This window comes from Rhinoraja longicauda, chromosome 34, assembly GCF_053455715.1.
Source record: "Rhinoraja longicauda isolate Sanriku21f chromosome 34, sRhiLon1.1, whole genome shotgun sequence".
Classification (NCBI taxonomy): domain Eukaryota; kingdom Metazoa; phylum Chordata; class Chondrichthyes; order Rajiformes; family Arhynchobatidae; genus Rhinoraja; species Rhinoraja longicauda.
This window is the reverse complement of record NC_135986.1, coordinates 6,087,563-6,112,272: the sequence shown is the minus strand read 5'-3', so window position 1 is coordinate 6,112,272 and position 24,710 is coordinate 6,087,563. Positions and strand designations below refer to the sequence as shown.

General features: G+C 49.5%; 1 protein-coding gene across 4 annotated transcripts in view; it reads left to right on the top strand.

The window, feature by feature from the left end:
- Positions 1-24,710, top strand: part of LOC144609546 (uncharacterized) — an 84,786-nt gene that overhangs the window by 52,415 nt on the left and 7,661 nt on the right. For all 4 annotated transcript variants that reach the window (XM_078428057.1, XM_078428056.1, XM_078428058.1 and 1 more), the window contains 5 exons: positions 154-278; positions 5,588-5,711; positions 7,444-7,559; positions 18,292-18,412; positions 20,246-20,505. In XM_078428057.1, coding sequence (XP_078284183.1) covers positions 154-278; positions 5,588-5,711; positions 7,444-7,559; positions 18,292-18,412; positions 20,246-20,505 — 746 coding nt within the window. The remainder of the gene's footprint in view (positions 1-153; positions 279-5,587; positions 5,712-7,443; positions 7,560-18,291; positions 18,413-20,245; positions 20,506-24,710) is intronic.

Below are 24,710 nucleotides of genomic sequence, written 5' to 3'. Positions count from 1 at the left end.
ATTTTGTGATACCTTTGATTTGTACCAGCATCTGCGGTTATTTTTCTACATGGTATTTAGATGTTTTGAATGATGGAGAAGGCTTAAAGGGTAGGTTCAAATGGCTTACGCCTACTTTTGTGCTTTTCTCATGGACCTGTGTATCTCTTTCAGATGCTCTGCTTACGTTGAACTGTGCTGTAAAGAGGATCTGAACAAGGCATTTGAACTGGACACACGCAAAATCTTTGGGCAGGCAGTAAAGCTGAACAAAGTGGAGAAACTAGGTGCTCTGACGGGTAATTACCGATATCCGCAGTTTGATTTTTAAATGCTTTGCTCAGGGCATCACCTCTTCCTGGCACCAATAAAATAATGCTCGGTCTATTAGAATCACTTTTAAAAATGTGGTTGTTGTCATAGGAAACTCTACATTACTATTCTTCTGTACTAAAATGATTGACATCACCTTTTTTCCATATTAAATTCCATTTGCCATGCCCTTGCCCATCACTGACTTCGTTCTTGATTAGATCCTGCGTGGGTTTTCTCCGAGATCTTCGGTTTCCTCCCACACTCCAAAGACGTACAGGTATGTAGGTTAATTGACTGGGTAAATGTAAAAATTGTCCCTAGTGGGTGTAGGATAGTGTTAATGTGCGGGGATCGCTGGGCGGCGCGGACTTGGTGGGCCGAAAAGGCCTGTTTCCGCGCTGTATCTGAAATATATGGAATTTATGAAATATAGCTCTCGAATGCATTCAGAGAATTGGCCTCCACTGCCTTCTGAGGCAGAGAGTTCCACTAGATTCACAACTCTGACTGACGTTCTTTATTTATATTTTATATTTATATTTACATCTCCGTTCTAAATGGTCTACCCCTTATTCTTAAACTGTGGCCCCTGGTTCTGGACTCCCCCAACATTGGGAACATGTTTCCTGCCTCTAACGTGTCCAACCCCTTAATAATCTTATATGTTTCAATAAGATCCCCTCTCATCCTTCTAAATTCCAGTGTATACAAGCCTAGTTGCTCCAGTCTTTCAACATACGACAGTCCCGCCATTCCGGGAATTAACCTAGTAAACCTACGCTGCACGCCCTCAACAGCAAGAATATCCTTCCTCAAATTTGGAGACCAAAACTGCACACAGTACTCCAGGTGCGGTCTCACTAGGGCCCTGTACAACTGCAGAATGACCTCTTTGCTCCTATACTCAACTCCTCTTGTTATGAAGGCCAACATTCCATTGGCTTTCTTTACTGCATGCTTCCCTTCAGTGACTGATGTACTAGGACACCCAGATCTCGTTGTACGTCCCCTTTTCCTAACTTGACACCATTCAGATAATAATCTGCCTTCCTATTCTTACCACCAAAGTGGATAACCTCACACTTATCCATATTAAACTGCATCTGCCATGCATCCGCCCACTCACACAACCTGTCCAAGTCACCCTGCAACCTCGTAGCATCTTTCTCACAGTTCACACTGCCACCCAGCTTTGGATCACTACCACCCAGCTTTGTATCAAAGTAATAGGAGCAGAATTAGGCCATTTGGCCCATCAAGTCTACTCCGCCACTCAATCACGGCTGATCTATCTCTCCTTCCTGACCCCATTCTCCTGCCTTCTCTCCATAACCCCGGATGCCCATACTAATCAAAAATCTATCCATCTCTGCCTTAAAAATATCAATTGACTTGTGGCCTCCACAGCCTTCTGTGACAAAGAATTCCACAGATCCACCACACTCTGACTGAAGAAATTCCTCCTCATCTCCTTCCTAAAGGAACGTCCTTTCATTCTGAGGCTGTGCCCTCTGGTCCTAGACTCTCCCACTGGCATTCCCGGTGTCTTGGCTGATCTGTACTGTCCTCCAATTTCCAGCTGTTATTCATTGTCCCATGACGACTTTACCCGGACAAAAACTCTTTATCTGTCTTCCACTTGGTAGCCTTGTGAGGGATGATTCCTTTGTGTATCCCAATAGTCATTTATTTCAATAGTCATTTATTTGTCACATCCACATAAATGTGCAGTGGAATGAAAAATTACCCGCAGTTCAACAATAAGACCAATTAGAATAATCAATAAAAATGCAATAACACACACAATCATAAACTAACACCAAACATCCATCACAGTGAGTCTCCTCCAGTCCCTCCTCACTGTGATGGAAGGCCGCCATCAATTGTTTGTTGCCCATCTCTACATAGAGCTCACGTAGATGGCACGAGGTTGGTGATGAACCCAGGTCTCGGTGGCTCAATACAGAGCTTTATTTGTCATTCGGTACCGAGGTACCGAACGAAATTACATTGCAGTCACACAAAAAAAAAAGTACACAAAACACATGACCCCAACACAAACATCCATCACAGTGACTCCAAACACCCCCTCGCTGTGATGGAGGCAACAAAACATCCACTCTCTTCCTCACGCCCACGGACAGGCAGCTCGTCCCCGACCGACCCGCACAGTCCCCGCAAGGGGATGGAAGTCCCCGCGGCCGAGCCGCACCGGGCGCTGAAACGTCCCGTGGCCGAGCCAGGTGATGGAAGGCCCCGCGGCCGAGCCGTACCGGGTGCTGAAACGTCCCGTGACCGAGCCGGGCGATGGAAGGCCCCGCGGCCGTACCGTGCGCTGCTAAGCCCCGCGGCCGAGCCGCACCAGCGATGTAAAGTCCCGCGGCCGAGCCGCACCAGCGATGTAAAGTCCCGCGGCCGAGCCGCACCAGCGATGTAAAGTCCCGCGGCCTAGCTGAGCCATTGTGCCTCCTGCTGTGGCCTGGTTACGAGGAGAAGGTTTGGAGCAATGCGTAGGAAAGAACAGCAGATGCTGGTTTAAACTGAAGATAGACACTAGAAGCTGGGGTAACTCAGCGGGACAGGCAGCATCTCTGGAGAGAAGTCGAGTCAAGTCAAGTCAAGTCAATTTTATTTGTATAGCACATTTAAAAACAACCCACGTTGACCAAAGTGCTGTACATCTGTTTAGGTACTAAGGAGAAAAAAATGAAACATACAGTAGCACACAAACATAACAGCACATACATAAACAGTTCACAGCACCTCCTCAATGGGCCTCAAACGCTAGGGAGTAGAAGTAGGTTTTGAGCCTGGACTTAAAGGAGTGGATGGAGGGGGCAGTTCTGATGGGGAGAGGGATGCTGTTCCACAGTCTAGGAGCTGCAACCGCAAAAGCGCGGTCACCCCTGAGCTTAAGCCTAGACCGCGGGATAGTGAGTAGCCCCAAGTCGGCCGACCTGAGGGACCTGGAGTTAGAGAGGGGGGTTAGAAGATTTTTGATATGGGAGGGGGGGGGGGGTGGGATGTCCATTTAGGGCTTTGTATGTGAATAGGAGGAGCTTGATGTTGATTCTGTACCGTACTGGGAGCCAGTGGAGAGAGGCCAGAATCGGGGTGATGTGGTCCCTTATACGGGCGCCCGTCAGGAGTCTCGCTGCGGCGTTTTGGACCAGTTGCAGGCGGGACAGGGATGATTGGCTGATCCCAGTGTACAGGGAGTTGCAGTAGTCTAGGCGGGAGGAAATGAAAGCGTGAATGATTTTTTCAGTGTCGTCGAATTGGAGGAAAGGTTTGATTTTAGCTATGGTACGAAGTTGGAAGAAGCTGGCTTTTACCACAGCGTTGACTTGCTTGTCAAACTTTAATGCAGAGGAACGGGACACCACACACCCATGCCACCCTCTGTTTGAACCACTCCCATCTGGCAGGCCGTTACAAAGCCTTCTACGCCCGCACCTCCAGACTATGGAACAGCTTCATCCCTAGATTTTTAGATTTAGAGATACAGCGTGGAAACAGGCCCTTCGGCCCACCGGGTCCGTGCCGCCCAGCGATCCCCGCACACTAACACTATCCTACACACACACACTAGGGACGATTTACACATTTGCCCAGCCAATTAACCTACACACCTGCGTGTCTTTGGAGTGTGGGAGGAAACCGAAGATCTCGGAGAAAACCCACGCAGGTCACGGGGAGTACGTACAAACTCCGTACAGACGGCGCCCGTAGTCGGGATCGAACCTGCGTCTCCGGCGCTGCATTCGCTGTAAGGCGGCAACTCTACCGCTGCGCCACCGTGCCGCCACCCTAAAGCTATAGCTGCTCTGGATCGGAACTGCTGAGAGCCCGCCATGATCTGTCTCGGCCACTAGGATCATCTGGCACAACTGACCCCTGGATGAACCTTTTTTTTTGCACTTTACCTTGTTCCCCCCTTTTCTTTTCCTTTCCACCCCCCCCCCCCCTGTTGTTTACATGTTCGCCGTGATTTATTTAATATTTGACTTGATAGCATCGATATAGAAGCGACAATCAAAATCTCGTTGTACTTGCCAAATTTCAAGTCAAATTTATTTGTCAAGTCAAGTCAAGTCAAATTTATTTGTCACATACACATACTCGATGTGCAGTGAAATGAAAGTGGCAATGCCTGCGGGTTGTGCACAAAAAGAATTACAGTTACAGCATATAAATAAAGTTAATAAGTTACTAAACATAGCACAAAAAGTGTCGACAAAAATTTAGTCTCTGGGGTTATAAAAGTTGACAGTCCTGATGGCCTGTGGGAAGAAGCTCCGTCTCATCCTCTCCGTTTTCACAGCGTGACAGCGGAGGCATTTGCCTGATCGTAGCATCTGGAACAGTCCGTTACTGGGGTGGCAGGGGTCCCTCATAATCTTGCTTGCTCTGGATCTGCACCTCCTGATGTATAGGTCCTGCAGGGGGGCGAGTGTAGTTCCCACGGTGTGTTCTGCTGAACGCACTACTCTCTGCAGGGCCATCCTGTCCTGGGCAGAGCTGTTCCCAAACCAGACTGTAATGTTGCCGGACAAGATGCTCTCTACAGCCCCAGAGTAGAAGCAATGAAGGATCCTCAGCGACACTCTGAATTTCCTCAGTTGTCTAAGGTGGTAAAGGCGCTGCTTAGCCTTACCCACCAGTGCGGCAATGTGTGTTGTCCATGTCAGATCCTCTGCGATGCAAGGATCATGACAATAAAGGATATCGTATTGTATTGGATGACGTTTCGGGTCGAAACGTGATCTGGTGACCCCAAACGTCACCCGTTCCTTCTATCCAGAGATGCTGCCTGTCCAGCTGAGTTGCTCCAGCTTTTTGTGTCTATCTTAGGTTTGGAGCAAACCAGTCTCTAAGTTTGTACTTCCTTAAGGATAGCGGAGTCAGGGGGTATGGGGAGAAGGCAGGAACGGGGTACTGATTGAGAATGATCAGCCATGATCACATTGAATGGCGGTGCTGGCTCAAATGGCCTACTCCTGCGTCTATTGTCTATCCCTCTGGAATTCTCTGCCTCAGAAGGCAGTGGAGGCCAATTCTCTGAATGCATTCAAGAGAGAGCTAGATAGAGCTCTTAAGGATAGCGGAGTCAGAGGGTATGGGGAGAGGGCAGGAACGGGGTACTGATTGAGAATGATCAGCCATGATCACATTGAATGGCGGTGCGTACAGGCTCGAAGGGCCGAATGGTCTCCTCCTGCACCTATTGTCCATTGAACCAACCCCCTCACCCCTGCCGCCAGGAATTCAAGCAGATTTATTTGCATTGCAGAAGGTGATCGCGGAACGCTCTGCATTAAAAGTCTTCCAAGTGAAATATCTGCCAAGAACCTTAAGAAACGGTTGGAGCAAGTTACCGGTGTTTGGATACAGGAGAATCAGAAAAACTGCAAGAGGTGTGTAATCCACAAATTGTGATCTGCTGTGCCCTGTCCGAAATATCGGCTTTTTCAACCAACTGCAGGTCCAGCTGTACGTCATTGTTTAAGGTGCCACCGAGGGTTGCCAACTATCCCGTATTAGCCGGGACATCCCGTATATTGGGCTAAATTGGTTTGTCCCGTACAAGACTGCCCTTGTCCCGTATTAGGCCCGCGGGGTGCTGTAGGCCCGGACACTGTAGGCCCAGACACTGTAGGCCCCGGGGACACTGTAGGCCCGGACACTGTAGGCTCGGGGGGCGCTGTAGGCCCGGAAGCCCGCGCGCCGCCTAACGGAAGTTGCCTAGCAACCCGCCACCCGGCCCGGGCAGCCGCCATTGGTGGAGCGGGAGCACGTGGGGCGGTGACGTCACAGTTTGTCCCTTGTTTGGGAGTGAGAAAGTTGGCAACCCCTAGTGCCATCTCAAAGCACTACAAAGATCACCCAGTTTCTACACCTCCATTACTGGGATGACTTCCCGAACAGTGGCTAACATCAGGTGGAGTCACAGATCGCCCACCACGTCAGGTATTAGCACCTATCCTGCCCACCTACCATAGGACTGACCCCTAATGAAAGGTATCGCAGTGCCCGTGTTTAGTTTAGTTTAGAGATACAGTGTGGAAACAGGCCCTTCGGCCCACCGAGACCAGACCAACCGGCGTTCTCCGCACATTAACACTATTCTACACCTACAACGGGACCCCACCACTGGCCACATCTTCCAATCCCCTCCCCTCTCTGCGTTCCGCAGAGACCGTTCCCTCCGTAACTCCCTGGTCCACTCGTCCCTTCCCCACCCAAACCACCCCATCCCCGGGCACTTTCCCCTGCAACCGCACGAGATGCAACACCTGTCCCTTTACCTCCCCCCTCAACTCCATCCAAGGACCCAAACAGTCTTTCCAGATGAGACAGAGGTTCACCTGCACCTCCTCCAGCCTCATCTATTGCATCAGCTGCTCCAGATGTCAACTTATTTACATCGGCAAAACCAAACGCAGGCTCGGCGAGCGCTTCGCTCAACACCTGCGCTCGGTCCGCGTTAACCAAACTGACCTCCCAGTGGCTCAGCACTTCAACTCCCCCTCCCACTCCCAGTCTGACCTTTCTGTCATGGGCCTCCTCCAGTGCCATAGTGAGGCCCACCGGAAATTGGAGGAACAGCACCTCATATTTCGCCTGGGCAGTTTGCAGCCCAGCGGTATGAACATCGACTTCTCCAACTTTAGATAGTTCCTCTGTCCCTCTCTTCCCCTCCCCCTTCCCAGTTCTCCCTCTATCTTCCTGTCTCCACCTATATCCTTCCTTTGTCCCGCCCCCCCCTGACATCAGTCTGAAGAAGGGTCTCGACCCGAAACGTCGCCCATTCCTTCTCTCCTGAGATGCTGCCTGACCCGCTGAGTTACTCCAGCATTCTGTGAATAAATACCTCAGATCGTATACATTGACTGGTTCTCCTTCCACGGATGCTGCCCGATCCGCCGAGTGTTTCCTTTAACATTTTCTGCTTTTTTTTTCTCGCATTTCCGGCACGTGCGGTCTTACGCTTCAACAATTTTCTAAAATAGAATTAGCTCCGGACGTGAAGGCAAATAATTTGCAGGGCCACTTGGATGAGCAAGGGAATGAGACTGATGGGAAATGCTCTACACAGATTGGCACGGTGTTGTGGGCTGTCAATAATTCTCCTTTTATTGTGGTCAGGTCTGCCTTAGTTGCATTTAAGACGGGAGAAGATGCTGATGACGCCTTAAGTAAATGTGAAATCCAATGCAAGGGAAATCAAATTCGATTGCAACCTGTGCATCAGAAGAGCAAAGGTACGTCTGTATTTAACTGTGCAGTTCATAGCATAATTATTGATGAGATACTTTATTGGTGAGAGGCCGGCGATGGGTAGCACAGCGGTAGAGTTGCTGCCTTGCAGCGCCAGAGACCCGTGTTCGATCCCGACTACGAGGCAGGAAACATGTTCCCAACGTTGGGGGAGTCCAGAACCAGGGGGCCACACACAGTTTAAGAATAAGGGGTCGCCCATTTAGAACTGAGATGAGGAAAAACTTTTTCAGTCAGAGAGTTGTGAATCTCTGGAATTCTCTGCCTCGGAAGGCAGTGGAGGCCAATTCTCTGAATGCATTCGAGAGAGAGCTGGATAGAGCTCTTAAGGATAGCGGAGTCAGGGGGTATGGGGAGAAGGCAGGAACGGGGTGCTGATTGAGAATGATCAGCCATGATCACATTGAATGGCGGTGCGTACAGGCTCGAAGGGCCGAATGGCCTCCTCCTGCACCTATTGTCTATTGTTGCTGCCTTGCAGCGCCAGAGACCCGTGTTTGATCCCGACTAAGGGTTTGCACGTTCTCCCCGTGACCTGCGTGGATTTTCACAGAGATCTTCGGTTTCCTCCCACACTCCATTTTGCTTGGTATAAGTGTAAATTGTCCCTAGTGTGTGTGTGTGTGTCGGGTAGTGTTAATGTACGGGGATCGCTGGTCGGCGCGGACTCGGGTGGGCCGAAGGGCCCATTTCCGTGCTGTATCTCTAGACTAGACCAGACTAGATGAACACAAATAGCTCGGGTAACTCAGTGGGCCCGGCAGCATCTCTGGAGAAAAATGAATAGGTGACCTTTCGGGTCAAGACCCTTCTTCAGGCGGCACGGTGGCGCAGCGGTAGAGTTGCCGCCTTACAGCGAATGCAGCGCCGGAGACTCGGGTTCGATCCTGACTACGGGCGCCGTCTGTACGGAGTTTGTACGTTCTCCCCGTGACCTGCGTGGGTTTTCTCAGAGATCTTCGGTTTCCTCCCACACTCCAAAGACGTGCGGTTGTGTAGGTTAATTGGCTGGGCAAATGTAAAAAAAATTGTCCCCAGTGGGTGTAGGATAGTGTTAGTGTGCGGGGATCGCTGGGCGGCGCGGACCCGGTGGGCCGAAGGGCCTGTTTCTGCGCTGTATCTCTAAATCTAAATCTTCAGTCTGAAGAGAAGTCTCGACCCCAAACGTCACCTATTCCTTTTCTCCAGAGATGCTGCCTGACCTGCTGAGTTACTCCAGCATTTTGTGTCTGTCTTCGATTTAAACTAGCATCTGCAGTTCCTACTTTCACATAGTGATCAGATAACCCGTTCATAAGTTAGAGGAGCAGAATTATTCCAAAATATTTTTTCAGCATTTCGGCCCATCAACTCTACCCCACCATTCAATCATGGCTGATCCATCTTTCCCTCTCAACCCCATTCTCCTGCCTTCTCCCCATAACCCCCGACACCCGCACTAATCAAGAATCTGCCAATCTCTGCCTTAAAAATATCCACTGACTTGTTGTCAACGGCCGTCTGAGGCAATGAATTCCACAGATTCACCGCCCTCTGAATAAAGAAATTCCTCCTCATCCCCTTTCTAAAGCAAGCGTGCAGGTGCAGCAGGCAGTGAAGAAAGCGAATGGTATGTTAGCATTCATAGCGAGAGGATTTGAGTTTAGGAGCAGGGAGGTTCTGCTGCAGTTGTACAGGGCCTTGGTGAGACCGCACCTGGAGTATTGGGCGCAGTTTTGGTCTCCTAATCTGAGGAAAGACGTTCTTGCCTTAGAGGGAGTACAGAGAAGGTTCACCAGATTGATCCCTGGGATGGCAGGACTTTCATATGAAGAAAGACTGGATAGACTGGGCTTGTACTCGCTGGAATTTAGAAGACTGAGGGGGGATCTTATAGAAACATATAAAATTCTTAAGGGGTTGGAGAGGCTAGATGCGGGAAGATTGTTCCCGATGTTGGGGGAGTCCAGAACCAGGGGTCACAGCTTAAGGATACGGGGGAAGTCTTTTAGGACCGAGATGAGAAAACATTTCTTCACACAGAGAGTGGTGAATCTGTGGAATTCTCTGCCACAGAAGGTAGTTGAGGCCAGTTCATTGGCTATATTTAAGAGGGAGTTAGATGTGGCCCTTGTGGCTAAAGGGATCAGGGGGTATGGACAGAAGGCAGGTACGGGATACTGAGCTGGATGATCAGCCATGATCATATTGAATGGCGGTGCGTACAGGCTCGAAGGGCCGAATGGCCTACTCCTGCACCTATTTTCTATGTTTCTATGTCCTTTTAATCTGAAGCTGTGTCCTCCTAGAGGGCATTTATCTTATCATACCCTAACTTCTCAAAACAGAAATAACCTGCCACTGTAGACACCAAAGTGTGCTTCATTTATTTCCGTTTCGTTTCTGGGAGTCCATTCTGAGTTTAGGTGACACGTTGGGCCCAAACCTCTTCTGTATTGGGTGCAGCACCCTCTCCCCCCCTTCCTCTCTCCCCCAGCCCCCTCTACCTCTCCCCTCTCTCGTCTCCCCTTCCCCTCCTCCCCTCTCCCCTCTCCCCCTCCCACTCTCCCCTCCTCCCCTCCCACTCTCCCCTCCCCCTCTCCCTTCTCACTCTCCCCTTCCCCTCTCCCCTCCCACTCTCCCTTTCTCCCCTCTCCCACTCTCTCCCACTCTCTCCCTCTCCCCCTCTCCCCCTCTCCCCTCTCCCCTTCCCCTCTCCCCTTCCCCTCTCCCCTCCCACTCTCCCCTTCCCCTCTCCCTTCCCACTCTCCCCTTCCCCTCTCCCCTCCCACTCTCCCCTTCCCCTCTCCCCTCCCACTCTCCCCTCTCCCTCCCACTCTCCCCTTCTCCCCTCCCACTCTCCCCTCCCACTCTCCCCTCTCCCCTCCCCCTCTCCCCCTTCCCCTCCCACTCTCCCCTCCACTCTCCCCTTCCCCTCTCCCCTCTCCCCTCCCCCTCTCCCCTCTCCCCTCCCACTCATCCCCTCTCCCCTCCCCCTCTCCCCTCTCCCCTGCCCACTCTCCCCTCCCACTCTCCCCTCCCACTCTCCCTTCCCCTCTCCCCTCTCCCCTCCCACTCTCCCCTCCCACTCTCCCCTCCCACTCTCCCTCTCCCACTCTCCCCTCTCCCCTCCCCCTCTCCCCTCCCACTCTCCCCTCCCCCTCTCCCCTCCCACTCTCCCCCTCCCACTCTCCCCTCTCCCTCCCCACTCTCCCCTCCCACTCTCCCACTCTCCCCTCCCCTCTCCCCTCCCACTCTCCCCTCCCCCCTCCTCCCCTCTCTCACTCCCCTCCCCCTCTCCCCTCCCACTCTCCCCTCCCACTCTCCCCTCTCCCTCCCCACTCTCCCCTCCCCCTCTCCCCTCCCACTCTCCCCTCCCACTCTCCCCTCCCCCTCCCCCCTCTCCCCTTCCCCTCTCCCCTCCTCCTCTCCCCTTCCCCTCTCCCCTCCCACTCTCCCCTCTCCTCCCCTCTCCCCATCCCCTCTCCCCTTCCCCTCTCCCCTCTCCCCTTCCCCTCTCCCCTTCCCCTCTCCCCTTCCCCTCTCCCCTTCCCCTCTCCCCTTCCCCTCTCCCCTTCCCCTCTCCCCTTCCCCTCTCCCCTTCCCCTCTCCCCTCCCACTCTCCCCTCCCACTCTCCCCTCCCACTCTCCCTCTCCCACTCTCCCCTCTCCCCACTCCCCTCTCCCCTTCTCACCTCCCCCTCTCCCCCTTCCCCTCCTTTCCCTCTCCTCTCTCACTCTCCTCTCCCCCTTCCCTCAACCCCCTTATCCTCCTCTCCCTCTCCCTCCACCCCTCTCCCTCCCTAGGAGATAGATTTAAACTTCAAAATGTGAATAACTTTAAAAACATAACACCAATTTCATTGAGACTTCTTCCATTAGCACCAAAGGGACGACGGTGAGGAAGGTGGGCCTAAAATTGTCGCGCTATTGGCTGCAGTTCAGGAACGAACAAACAAACAAACGAGGGTTTTAGTTATATAGACTGCAAAGAGTTTCGTGACAGCAGAACTTGGTCTGAAACGGAATATTCTGGGAACGCCTCAGCAGAGCAATGTTTCAGGTCAATGATGGCAGTTCTGATGCAAGATCATCAGCCCAAAGTATGAAGTGTTTCTCTCCACAGTATCGCAGCTGGTAGAGCTGCTGCCTCACAGCGCTAGAGGCACGGGTGATCAGCCATGATCATATTGAATGGCGGTGCAGGCTCGAAGGGCCGAATGGCCTACTCCTGCAGAGTTTGCACGTTCTCCAAATGACCGTGTGGGTGATAATTCAAGTTCCTTACCTTCAGTCCGAATAACACACGTAATTAGCAAATTTGCAGATGACACAAAGCTGGGTGGCAGTGTGAACTGTGAGGAAGATGCTACGAGGTTGCAGGGTGACTTGGACAGGTTGTGTGAGTGGGCGGATGCATGGCAGATGCAGTTTAATGTGGATAAGTGTGAGGTTATCCACTTTGGTGGTAAGGACAGGAAGGCAGAGTATTATCTGAATGGTGTCAAGTTAGGAACAGGGGACGTACAACGAGATCTGGGTGTCCTAGTGCATCAGTCACTGAAAGGAAACATGCAGGTACAGCAGGCAGTGAAGAAAGCCAATGGAATGTTGGCCTTCATAACAAGAGGAGTTGAGTATAGGAGCAAAGAGGTCCTTCTGCAGTTGTACAGGGCCCTAGTGAGACCGCACCTGGAGTACTGTGTGCAGTTTTGGTCTCCAAATTTGAGGAAGGATATTCTTGCTATTGAGGGCGTGCAGCGTAGGTTTACTAGGTTAATTCCCGGAATGGCGGGACTGTCATATGTTGAAAGACTGGAGCGACTAGGCTTGTATACACTGGAATTTAGAAGGATGAGAGGAGATCTTATCAAAACGTATAAGATTATTAAGGGGTTGGACACGTTAGAGGCAGGAAACATGTTCCCAATGTTGGGGGAGTCCAGAACCAGGGGCCACACAGTTTAAGAATAAGGGGTAGGCCATTTAGAACTGAGATGAGGAAAAACTTTTTCTGTCAGAGAGTTGTGAATCTGTGGAATTCTCTGCCTCAGAAGGCAGTGGAGGCCAATTCTCTGAATGCATTCAAGATAGAGCTCTTAAGGATAGCGGAGTCAGGGGGTATGGGGAGAAGGCAGGAACGGGGTACTGATTGAGAATGATCAGCCATGATCACATTGAATGGCAGTGCTGGCTCGGAGGGCCGAATGGCCTCTTCCTGCATCTATTGTCTAATACTGGATGAGCACATCGGATTTATTCCACAGTGGGGTTCTTCCCCTTGAGAATCTCCTGACACAATACTAGTGTCTGAAAATATCTCAACTGGGGAGAGGGGAAGAACAACTTTGCCACGATTGTTTTCTTTTTTACACAGAAAGGAAAAAGGGGTGTGACAGAAAAGGAATCAATGACCAATTACAATTCTAATACAATTCCCATGGTTACAGAGAAAACAAGATCATTAATACGGGTCACATGCTCAGAAACCAAACCATTAATATAAGTCACATGATTTCGGGGAAATGCATCAATTTACCTAGAGTGGATTCGAAACTTTTCCTACTTTCACACGCACCCATATAAGGAGTTGTTATTGGGAAAGAAACTTTCTTTATCTCTTATACAGGAGCAGTCTCGCAGCTGCACGACCTTGCTTCTTAACTGTTTTAATACACAGGGCTCACACTGTCAGACAAGGGAGTCATTTAAGGACAAGGAACCCGTATACTCCTCTGTCTACTCCCTATCATCCGTAAAGGGACAAACACATTCCATTCCCAATGATAACAATAGACAATAGGTGCAGGAGGAGGCCATTCGGCCCTTCGAGCCAGCGCCGCCATTCAATGTGATCATGGCTGATCATTCTCAATCAGTACCCCGTTCCTGCCTTCTCCCCATACCCCTTGACTCCGCTATCCTTAAGAGCTCTATCTAGCTCCCTCTTGAATGCATTCAGAGAATTGGCCTCCACTGCCTTCTGAGGCAGAGAATTCCACAGATTCACAACTCTCTGACTGAAAAAGGTTTTTCCTCATCTCAGTTCTAAATGGCCGACCCCTTATTCTTAAACTGTGTGGCTCCTGGTTCTGGACTCCCCCAACATTGGGAACATGTTTCCTGCCTCTAACGTGTCCAACCCCTTAATAATCTTATACGTTCCGATAAGATCCCCTCTCTTCCTTCTAAATTCTAGTGTGTACAAGCCTAGTCGCTCCAGTCTTTAAGGGAGATAGATGGAGGGAGGATGGAAGGGGGGGGGGGTGGAAGGGGGGGGTGGAGAGGGGGATGGGGGGGTGGAGTGGATGGAGATGGGGAAGGGGGAGATGGAGGGGGAGATGGAGGGGGAGATGGGGAGAGATGGAGAGGGGGGTTAGAGATGGAAGGGGGTGGAGGGGGGATGGAAGTGGAGATGGGGAAGGGGGGATGGAGGGGGGGATAGAAGGGGAGATGGAAGGGGGGTGGAGGGAGAGGGGGGAGATGGAGGGGGGGAATGGAAGGGGAGATGGGAGGGCGGATATAGAGGGGGGATGGAAGGGGGGGGGGGTGGAGGCTAAGACAACAACAAAATAAACCATCTTCAACCACCTACAACAAAATATCAATATCTCTAATTGACTATATCGGCTAATAGCATAGACTCTCGTGGGTCTCCACCAGAGGCCCTGGTTTCCTTCTTCATCCAAATCTAGTTCTGACCTTATTGTCAAAGTCGTGTGGGTTTATCGGGCAATTGCGCTCTGTAAATCCCCCCCGGTTGTTTGCAAGGGAAATGAATGAGAAAGTAACGTTGAAGTCGTGTGAACGGGCGATCGATAATCGGCACGGACTCGATGGTCTAAAGTCGGGCTAAAGTTTCCGTGCTGTATTTTCCCGTCAGTCACTCCCGCCAAGTGTCTCCAACATTTTCCATCTGCTCCCGGCTTCTGGCATCTGTTGTTTTGGCTTTGAGGACATTGTTGCCGCGTTCACGAATGCCCGTCTCATGTTTTTTTAAATATTTATTGCAAGGCTATTTTAATTAGTTTGCAGACGCAGGAGACTGCAGATGCTGGAATCTTGAGCGTTAAAAAAAAATGCTGGAGGAACTCGATAATTCATTAAATTCATTACATTTTTAAAGATCGTTGAAAACATTAGCGGTGCTGGTTTCCGACAGGCACAGTGGCGGACGCCCCACGCATCTCTGTCCTCCAAACAGCTGCCAGCTCCTCTTTTGTCTCTACATACGCGTCTTCCATCAACGTCTTCAGCGTGGTCTTGTTTGGTCGTCCCGGGATCCGTCTTCCATGGGTGGGTTCCCTTGTTTGCTGGTATTTCTAGGGTGGCGGTGGCAACGACCAACGAGCCTCATTCTTCTCAATAGACAATAGGTGCAGGAGGAGGCCATTCGGCCCTTTGAGCTAGCACCGCCATTCATAGAAACATAGAAAATAGGTGCAGGAGTAGGCCCTTCGAGCCTGCACCGCCATTCAATATGATCATGGCTGATCATCCAGCTCAGTATCCCGTACCTGCCTTCTCTCCATACCCCCTGATCCCTTTAGCCGCAAGGGCCACATCTAACTCCCTCTTAAATATAGCCAATGAACTGGCCTCAACTGCCTTCTGTGGCAGAGAATTCCACAGATTCACCACTCTGTGTGAAAAAAAACTTTCTCATCTCGGTCCTAAAAGACTTCCCCCTTATCCTTAAACTGTGACCCCTTGTTCTGGACTTCCTCAACATCGGGAACAATCTTCCTGCATCTAGCCTGTCCAACCCCTTAAGAATTTTGTAAGTTTCTATAAGATCCCCCCTCAATCTTCTAATGTGATCATGGCTGATCATTCACAATCAGTACCCCGTTCCTGCCCTCTCCCCATACCCCCTGACTCCGCTATCATAAAGAGCTCTATCCAGCTCTCTCTTGCGGATGACACGAAGCTGGGGGGCAGTGTTAGCTGTGAGGAGGATGCTAGGAGGCTGCAACATGACTTGGATAGGTGAGGTGAGTGGGCAAATGCATGGCAGATGCAGTATAATGTGGATAAATGTGAGGTTTGTCCACTTTGGTGGCAAGAACAGGAGAGCATACTATTACCTGAATGGTGGCCGATTAGGAGAAGGGGAGATGCAACGAGACCTGGGTGTCGTGGTACACCAGTCATTGAAAGTAGGCATGCAGGTGCAGCAGGCAGTGAAGAAAGCCAATGGTATGTTGGCATTCATAGCGAGGGGATTTGAGTATAGGAGCAGGGAGGTTCTGCTGCAGTTGTACAGGGCATTGGTGAGACCACACCTGGAGTATTGCGTACAGTTTTGGTCGTCTAATCTGAGGAAAGACATTCTTGCCATAGAGGGAGTACAGAGAAGGTTCACCAGATTGATTCCTGGGATGGCTGGACTTTCATATGAAGAAAGACTGGATAGACTCGGCTTGTACTCGCTGGAATTTAGAAGATCGAGGGGGGGGATCTTATAGAAACGTACAAAATTCTTACGGGGTTGGACAGGCTAGATGCGTGGAGATTGTTCCCGATGTTGGGGAAGTCCAGAACAAGGGGTCACAGTTTAAGGATAAGGGGGAAGTCTTTTAGGACCGAGATGAGAAAGTTTTTTTTCACACAGAGAGTGGTGAATCTGTGGAATTCTCTGCCGCAGAAGGTAGTTGAGGCCAGTTCATTGGCTATATTTAAGAGGGAATTAGATGTGGCCCTTGTGGCTAAAGGGATCAGGGGGTAGGGAGAGAAGGCAGGTACGGGATACTGAGTTGGATGATCAGCCATGATCATATTGAATGGCGGTGCGTACAGGCTCGAAGGGCCGAATGGTCTACTCCTGCACCTATTTTCTATGTTTCTATGAAAGCAAGAGAGTCTTATGGTCTTGGATGGAGCTGTTGAAAGCATTTGATCAAGTAGAATGGCCCTATCTTTTCTCAGTGATGGAAAAATTTCAACTAGGTGAAAATTTTTGTTCATGGGTGAAACTTTTATATACATCCCCAACAGCTAGAATATTAACTAATCAAATGCTGTCATCTAAATTTCATTTAGCTAGGGGTTGTAGACAAGGATGTCCACTACCACCGCTTCTATTTGCCCTCGTTATAGAACCACTTGCTGAGAGTATAAGATCAAATTCAGATATTCATGGCTATAACACTAAACATACAACCAATAAAATTTCTTTATATGCGGATGATGTATTAATATATATTACAAAGCCAGAAATTAGCATTCCGAATTTATTAAATCTCATAACTCAATTTGGTTCATTTTCAGGTTATAGAATTAACTGGTATAAAAGTGAAATTATGCCAATAATGGAGCATAATCCGGCCATACTTCAACAATTTCCTTTTAAAATTGCCTATGAAAAGTTTAAATATCTTGGAATTTACGTGACTAGGAAATATACTTCTTTATTTAAATTAAATTTTCCTCCTTTACTCACTAAATTACACAGAAATATCCAATTTTGGAAAACACTTCCTATATCATTAGTTGGTCGTAGTAATGCTATAAAGATGATCTTTCTTCCACAGCTACTATACTTATTTCAAGCAATTCCGATCTATCTTCCAAAAAAGTTTTTTTTTTAAATTGATTCAATTGTTACTAATTTTATCTGGGACTACAAGACTCATAGAATAAATAAAAGACATCTACGTAAGTCTAAAATTAATGGAGGAATTGCTTTACCTAACTTTTTATTTTATTATTGGGCGGTTAATATTAAAAATATAACCTGCTGGTTGGATGATTCTGATCAACAACCGGATTGGTTAAAGATGGAGAAAGAGGATTGTTTACCATTCGATATTGGTGCGATCCTCTTAGCTCCAATAAATTTAAATAAAAAAACATATGGAGGTAATCCCATTATACAGAGTGTTATCCGTACCTGGAAACAATTAAAGCTTACGTTAAAATTGAGTAAATTATCTGTTTTCCTTCCTATTGCGAATAATCCTTCTTTTAAACCGTCTGTCTTAGATAGAGGCTTTGCTCAATGGAAAAGTTATGGAATTAAAAGGGTGGGAGATCTTTATCATAAGGGAACTTTTCTTTCTTTTCAGGATTTACAGCAGAAGTACGGATTACATGTTAATAATTATTTTAGATATTTACAACTTAGAGATTATGTAAAATCACACATGCAAGAATATAAGTTTAGAGTTCCAGAAACACTGGAGCGACTAGGCTTGTATACACTGGAATTTAGAAGGATGAGAGGGGATCTTATCAAAAAGTATAAGATTATTAAGGGGTTGGACACGTTAGAGGCAGGAAACATATTCCCAATGTTGGGGGAGTCCAGAACCAGGGGCCACACACAGTTTAAGAATAAGGGGTAGGCCATTTAGAACGGAGATGAGGAAAAACTTTTTCAGTCAGAGAGTTGTGAATCTGTGGAATTCTCTGCCTCAGAGGGCAGTGGAGGCCAATTCTCTGAATGCATTCAAGAGAGAGCTAGATAGAGCTCTTAAGGATAGCGGAGTCAGGGGGTATGGGGAGAAGGCAGGAACGGGGTACTGATTGAAAATGATCAGCCATGATCACATTGAATGGCGGTGCTGGCTCGAAGGGCCGAATGGCCTCCTCCTTCACCTATTGTCTATTCATTTTCATGTTATAGGAGCAGAATTAGGCCATTCGGCCCATCATGTCTACTCCGCCATTCAATCATTGCTGATCTATCTTCCCCTCTCAACCCCAATTTTTTTCTCTCTCTCTCTCTCTCTTCAGAGAAAAAGAAGATTCTTAAAGTGACAAATCTTTGTCCGTTGAACAAGACCTTTCTGAAATCTCTGTTTGCCGATGCTGAGAATGTCCGAATTGCGGGAGAAAATGATGGCCAGTCACAAAGGTGAGTAAACTGTGTAGGCGCGGAGGTAACGTCTTGCATTTGTACAGTGCTTCAACAAGGGCAAAACTTCCCTTCTCCTTCACAGCAGTGATATAATTAATCCAAGCTCCCTGAGATAATGGGATGGGCAAATGAAAGCTTGGCACAAAGCTGCTTTTTTAAAAGCTTATCTTCAAAGAAAGAGAAGGGAGTTTCAGGGAGAGAATTCCAAAACTTGGGAATTTCAAAATGGTGGGCTCTTTCTGCGCTGTATTTCTAAAGCATAAAACAATATGCAAGCCCATTGGGGAAAGTGCAGGCCACAGGGGCTCGTTACATATATCTGCAACTGGTCCAAAACGCCGCAGCGAGACTCCTGACGGGCGCCCGTAAAAGGGACCACATCACCCCGATTCTGGCCTCTCTCCACTGGCTCCCAGTACGGTACAGAATCAACTTCAAGCTCCTCCTATTCACATACAAAGCCCTAAATGGACATTCCCCCCCCCCCACATCAAAAATCTTCTAACCCACCTCTCTAACTCCAGGTCCCTCAGGTCGGCCGACTTAGGGCTACTGAGTATCCCGCGGTCTAGGCTTAAGCTCAGGGGTGACCGCGCTTTTGCGGTTGCAGCTCCGAGACTGTGGAACAGCATCCCTCTCCCCATCAGAACTGCCCCCTCCATCCACTCCTTTAAGTCCAGGCTCAAAACCTATTTCTACTCCCTAGCGTTTGAGGCCCTCTGAGGGGGCGCTGTGAACTGTTTATGTATGTGCTGTTATGTTTGTGTGCCACTGTATGTTTCATTTTTTCCTTAGTACCTGAACTGATGGACAGCACTTTGGTCAACGTGGGTTGTTTTTAAATGTGCTATACAAATAAAATTGACTTGACTTGACTTGACTAACAAAGGGCTGGCTCATACAGTACATACTGGGCCAAATGGCCTTCACCTATGTTGAGCTATTCTACAAGTAGGGATGCCGACTTTCGAACTCCCAAATACGGGACTCGGTGACGTCACCGCCCCACGTGACCTCACCCAGCCAGCGGCCACGTGCTCCCGCTCCGCCAATGACGGCCTCCCGGGCCGGGAGGCGGGTTGCTATGCAACCTCCGTTAGGCGAACACACTCGGCCTCGCTCCCCGAACACAGTAAGCCCCGCTCCCCGGACTCCGTTAATGTTAACGAGCTCCGTCAGCCTACAGCGCCCGGGCCTACAGTGTCGGGGCCTACAGCGGCCCGTGGGCCTAATACGGGACAAACAAATTTAGCTCAAAACTAGACCAAGTGGACCCGTTGGGCCCAAACCTTTCCTACATTGGTGTAGCACCCTCTCCCATCCCCCTTCCCATCCCCCCTCCATCCTACCCCTCCATCCCCCTCAACCCCCGTTATCCTCCCTCCATCCCCCTCAACCCCTCTTATCCTCCCTTCCTCCACCCCCCTCCCTAACTCCCTCCCTCCCGAGGAGATAGATTTAAACTTTAAAATGTGAATAACTTTAAAAATATAACGCCGATCTCAATGAAACTTCTTCCATTAGCACCAAAGGGACGACGGTGAGGAAGGTGGGCCTAGAATTGTCGCGCTATCGTGTACCGTTTTGGCTGTAGTTCATGAACAAACAAACAAACAAACAAACAAACAAACGGGAGTTTTAGTGTATAGACACTGGATGTCCCGGCTAATACGGGACAGTTGGCAACCCTATCTACGAGTGTCCCTGTCAGAGAAGTTGAAAGCCCAGACGTGAAGGAGGAGTCGTGGTTTTCTAATTGGGTTTGTGTGTGGCTCTTGTGCTTTCTGCTCCTCGTCCCGCCTCTTATAATGTTCAGTGTTTCATTTACAGGACCGTTTACGTGGAATACGTGACAGCCAAGCGGGCCAAGGCAGCTCTCAAACAGTTCCAAGACAACGGGGTCCAGGGACAGGCGGTTCGAGTTGCCTCTCCAGCAGAGGGAGAAGAGAGGCCGGAGAAGAGACTCCTTCAAGAGGGAACGAGAAAGAGAGGCGCAGGGAAAACCGCTGGAATGAAAAAGAAAGAGAACCCGGAGAGGAGACTCTGCGAGAAGAAGAAAAAGGGCAAAAGACGCAAGGCCGATCTATCGCGTACGTACCAGTGGGGTTACTAGGTTCACTAGGTTAATTCCCGGAATGGCGGGACTGTCGTATGTTGAAAGGCTGGAGCGATTGGGCTTGTATACACTGGAATTTAGAAGGATGAGGGGGGGATCTTATTGAAACATATAAGATAATTAGGGGATTGGACACATTAGAGGCAGGAAACATGTTCCCAATGTTGGGGGGGAGTCCAGAACAAGGGGCCACACACAGTTTAAGAATAAGGGGTAAGGCCATTTAGAACGGAGATGAGGAAGAACTTTTTCAGTCAGAGAGTGGTGAAGGTGTGGAATTCTCTGCCTCAGAAGGCAGTGGAGGCCAGTTCGTTGGATGCTTTCAAGAGAGAGCTGGATAGAGCTCTTAAGGATAGCGGAGTGAGGGGGTATGGGGAGAAGGCAGGAACGTGGTACTGATTGAGAGTGATCAGCCATGATCGCATTGAATGGCGGTGCTGGCTCGAACGGCTGAATGGCCTACTCCTGCACCTATTGTCTATTGTCTATTGTTACTTGGCCTCGTGCCTGCTTATTTAATGTGATTTAAACAGTCTGCGCTGCTCTTGCTTGAGATTGTGGAACAGTTGTGTACGCTTATAACGGAGGTAGACACAAAATGCTGGAGTAACTCAGCGGGTCAGGCAGCATCTCTGGAGAGAAGGGAATGGGTGACTGAATGGTCTGAATGGGTTCTTCAGACTGAAGAAGGGTCTCGACCCGAAACGCCACCTCTCCAGAGAGTCTCGCTGAGTTACTCCAGCATCTACGATTTAAACCAGCATCTGCAGTTCTTTCCTGCACGTGTACATTCATAGGTTCTAGGAGCAGAATTAGGCCATTCGGCTCATCGAGTCAACTCTGCCATTCAATCATGGCCGATCCATCTCTCCCTCTCAACCCCATTCTCCTGCCTTGTCCCCACGGTAGCGCAGCGGTAGAGTTGCTGCTTTTCGGTTTCCTCCCACACTCTTCGGTTTCCTCCCACACTCCAAAGACGTACAGGTATGTAGGTTAATTGGCTGGGTAAATGTAAAAATTGTCCCTAGTGGGTGTAGGATAGTGTTAATGTGCGGGGATCGCTGGGCGGCACGGACTTGGTGGGCCGAAAAGGCCTGTTTCCGGCTGTATATATATGATATGATGATATGATATGATAACCCCTGACACCAGATTGATCCCTGGGATGGCAGAACTTTCATATGAAGAAAGACTGGATAGACTCGGCTTGCACTCGCTGGAATTTAGAAGACTGAGGGGGGATCTTATAGAAACGTACAAAATTCTTAAGGGGTTGGACAGGCTAGATGCGGGAAGATTGTTCCCGATGTTGGGGAAGTCCAGAACAAGGGGTCACAGCTTAAGGATAAGGGGGAAGTCTTTTAGGACCGAGATGAGAAAACATTTCTTCACACAGAGAGTGGTGAGTCTGTGGAATTCACTGCCACAGAAGGTAGTTGAGGCCAGTTCGTTGGCTATATTTAAGAGGGAGTTAGATGTGGCCCTTGTGGCTAAAGGGATCATGGGGTATGGAGAGAAGGCAGGTACGGGATACTGAGCTGGATGATCAGCCATGATCATATTGAATGGCGGTGCAGGCTCGAAGGGCCGAATGGCCTACTCCTGCACCTATTTTCTATGTTTCTATGACACCTGCACTCATCAGGAATCTATCACCGCCTTAAAAATATCAATTGACAGCCTCCACAGCCGTCTGTGGCAAAGAATCCCACAGATTCACCGCCCTCCGACTGAAGAAATTCCTCCTCGTCTCCTTCCTAACGGTACGTCCTTTAATTCTGAGTTTATGGCCTCCGGTCCTAGACTCTCCCACTAGTGGAAACATCCTCTCCACATCCACTCTATCCGGGCCGCTCACTATTTGGTAAGTTTTAATGAGGGTCCCCCCCCCCCATCCTTCTAAACTCCAGCGAGTACAGGCCCAGTGCCGACAAACGCTCATCGTACGTTAACCCACTCATTCCTGGGATCGTTCTCGTAAACCACCTCTGGACCCTCTCCAGAGCCGGCACGTCCTTCCTCAGATACGGGGCCCAGAACTGCTCACAACGGTGTCATTGGTAATATTTTGAAGATCATCACCACTGCAGGCAACAGTCCAGATCCAAGTTAGGAAAAGGGGACGTACAACGAGATCTGGGTGTCCTAGTGCATCAGTCACTGAAAGGAAGCATGCAGGTACAGCAGGCAGTGAAGAAAGCCAATGGAATGTTGGCCTTCATAACAAGACGAGTTGAGTATAGGAGCAAAGAGGTCCTTCTGCAGTTGTACAGGGCCCTAGTGAGACCGCACCTGGAGTACTGTGTGCAGTTTTGGTCTCCAAATTTGAGGAAGGATATTCTTGCTATCGAGGGCGTGCAGCGTAGGTTTACTAGGTTAATTCCCAGAATGGCGGGACTGTCATATGTTGAAAGAATGGAGCAACTAGGCTTGTATACACTGGAATTTAGACGGATGAGAGGGGATCTTATCGAAACGCATAAGATTATTAAGGGGTTGGACACGTTAGAGGCAGGAAACATGTTCCCAATGTTGGGGGAGTCCAGAACTAGGGGCCACAGTTTAAGAATAAGGGGTCGGCCATTTAGAACGGAGATGAGGAAAAACTTTTTCAATCAGAGAGTTGTGAATCTATGGAATTCTCTGCCTCAGGAGGCAGTGGAGGTCAAGTCTCTGAATGCATTCAAGAGAGAGCTAGATAGAGCTCTTAAGGATAGCGGAGTCAGGGGGTATGGGGAGAAGGCAGGAACGGGGTACTGATTGAGAATGATCAGCCATGATCACATTGAATGGCGGTGCGTACAGGCTCGAAGGGCCGAATGGCCTCCTCCTGCACCTATTGTCTATCCCTCTGGCCTATCTACTCTTAACACCCAAGTTCAAATTAATCTTCATCCACTGTAAGAAGGGTCTCGACCCGAAACGTCGCCCATTCCTTCTCTCCTGAGATGCTGCCTGACCTGCTGAGTTACTCCAGCATTTTGTGAATTAAACCCCATCCCCTGTTATCGTGCGGATTTGTGCTGTGGACGCCTATCGATGAGGTTCTATCATTCTGCTTGGGCTCACTTGACTTTCCCCTGTTGAAGGAGAGAAAAGAAGCTTGTTAAATTGTAGGGAGGGTTGGTAGGGTGGGGGGGGGGGGGGAGATGATGTCGCTGGTTGTAAATCCAGGGTGGTCATGGGTGACACGGTGGCGCAGCGGCAGAGTTGCTGCCTCACGGCGCCAGAGACCCGTGTTCCATCCCGACCACGGGTGCTGCCTGCACGGAGTTTGTACGTTCTCCCCGTGACCTGCGTGGGTTTCTCCGGGGGCTCCTGTTTCCTCCGGGAGCTCCTCTGTCCATCTCTTCCCCTCCCCATCCCAGTTCTCCCTCTATCTTCCCGTCTCCACCTATATCCTTCCTTTGTCCCGCCCCCCCCCCCTGACATCGGTCTGAAGAAGGGTCTCGACCCGAAACGTCGCCCATTCCTTCTCTCCTGAGATGCTGCCCGACCCGCTGAGTTACTCCAGCATTGTGTGAATAAATACCTCCGGTATGCAGGCTAATCGGCTCGGTATAATTGCAAATCGTCCCTTGTGTGTGTAGTGTTAGTGTTAGTGTGCGGGGATCGCTGGTCGGCGCGGACCCGGTGGGCCGAAGGGCCTGTTTCCGCGCTGTATCTCTCAACCAAACTAAACTGTGAGCAAGGCCTTGACTTGGGATATGCAAAGCTTAGTACCGGCAATCTGCTGACAGCGGATAATACTGCGTTTAAGATTGTATTGCTGCATTAGGCAATTCTGTTGAGTCAGCACAATGAGGAGCAGTCGGGTTACACTGTGCAATATACTCCACACACTGTGTTCAACAATCGCACTGAAGCACTTTCTCTAAAGCTGACAGCGGTAACTAATCTCCGGTTTTGGTCTCCAAATTTGAGGAAGGATATTCTTGCTATTGAGGGCGTGCAGCGTAGGTTAATTCCCGGAATGGCGGGACTGTCGTATCTTGAAAGACTGGAGCGACTTAGGCTTGTACACACTGGAATTTAGAAGGATGAGAGGGGATCTTATTGAAACGTATAAGATTATTGAGGGGTTGGACACGTTCGAGGCAGGAAACATGTTCCCAATGTTGGGGGAGTCCAGAACCAGGGGCCACACACAGTTTAAGAATAAGGGGTCGGCCATTTAGA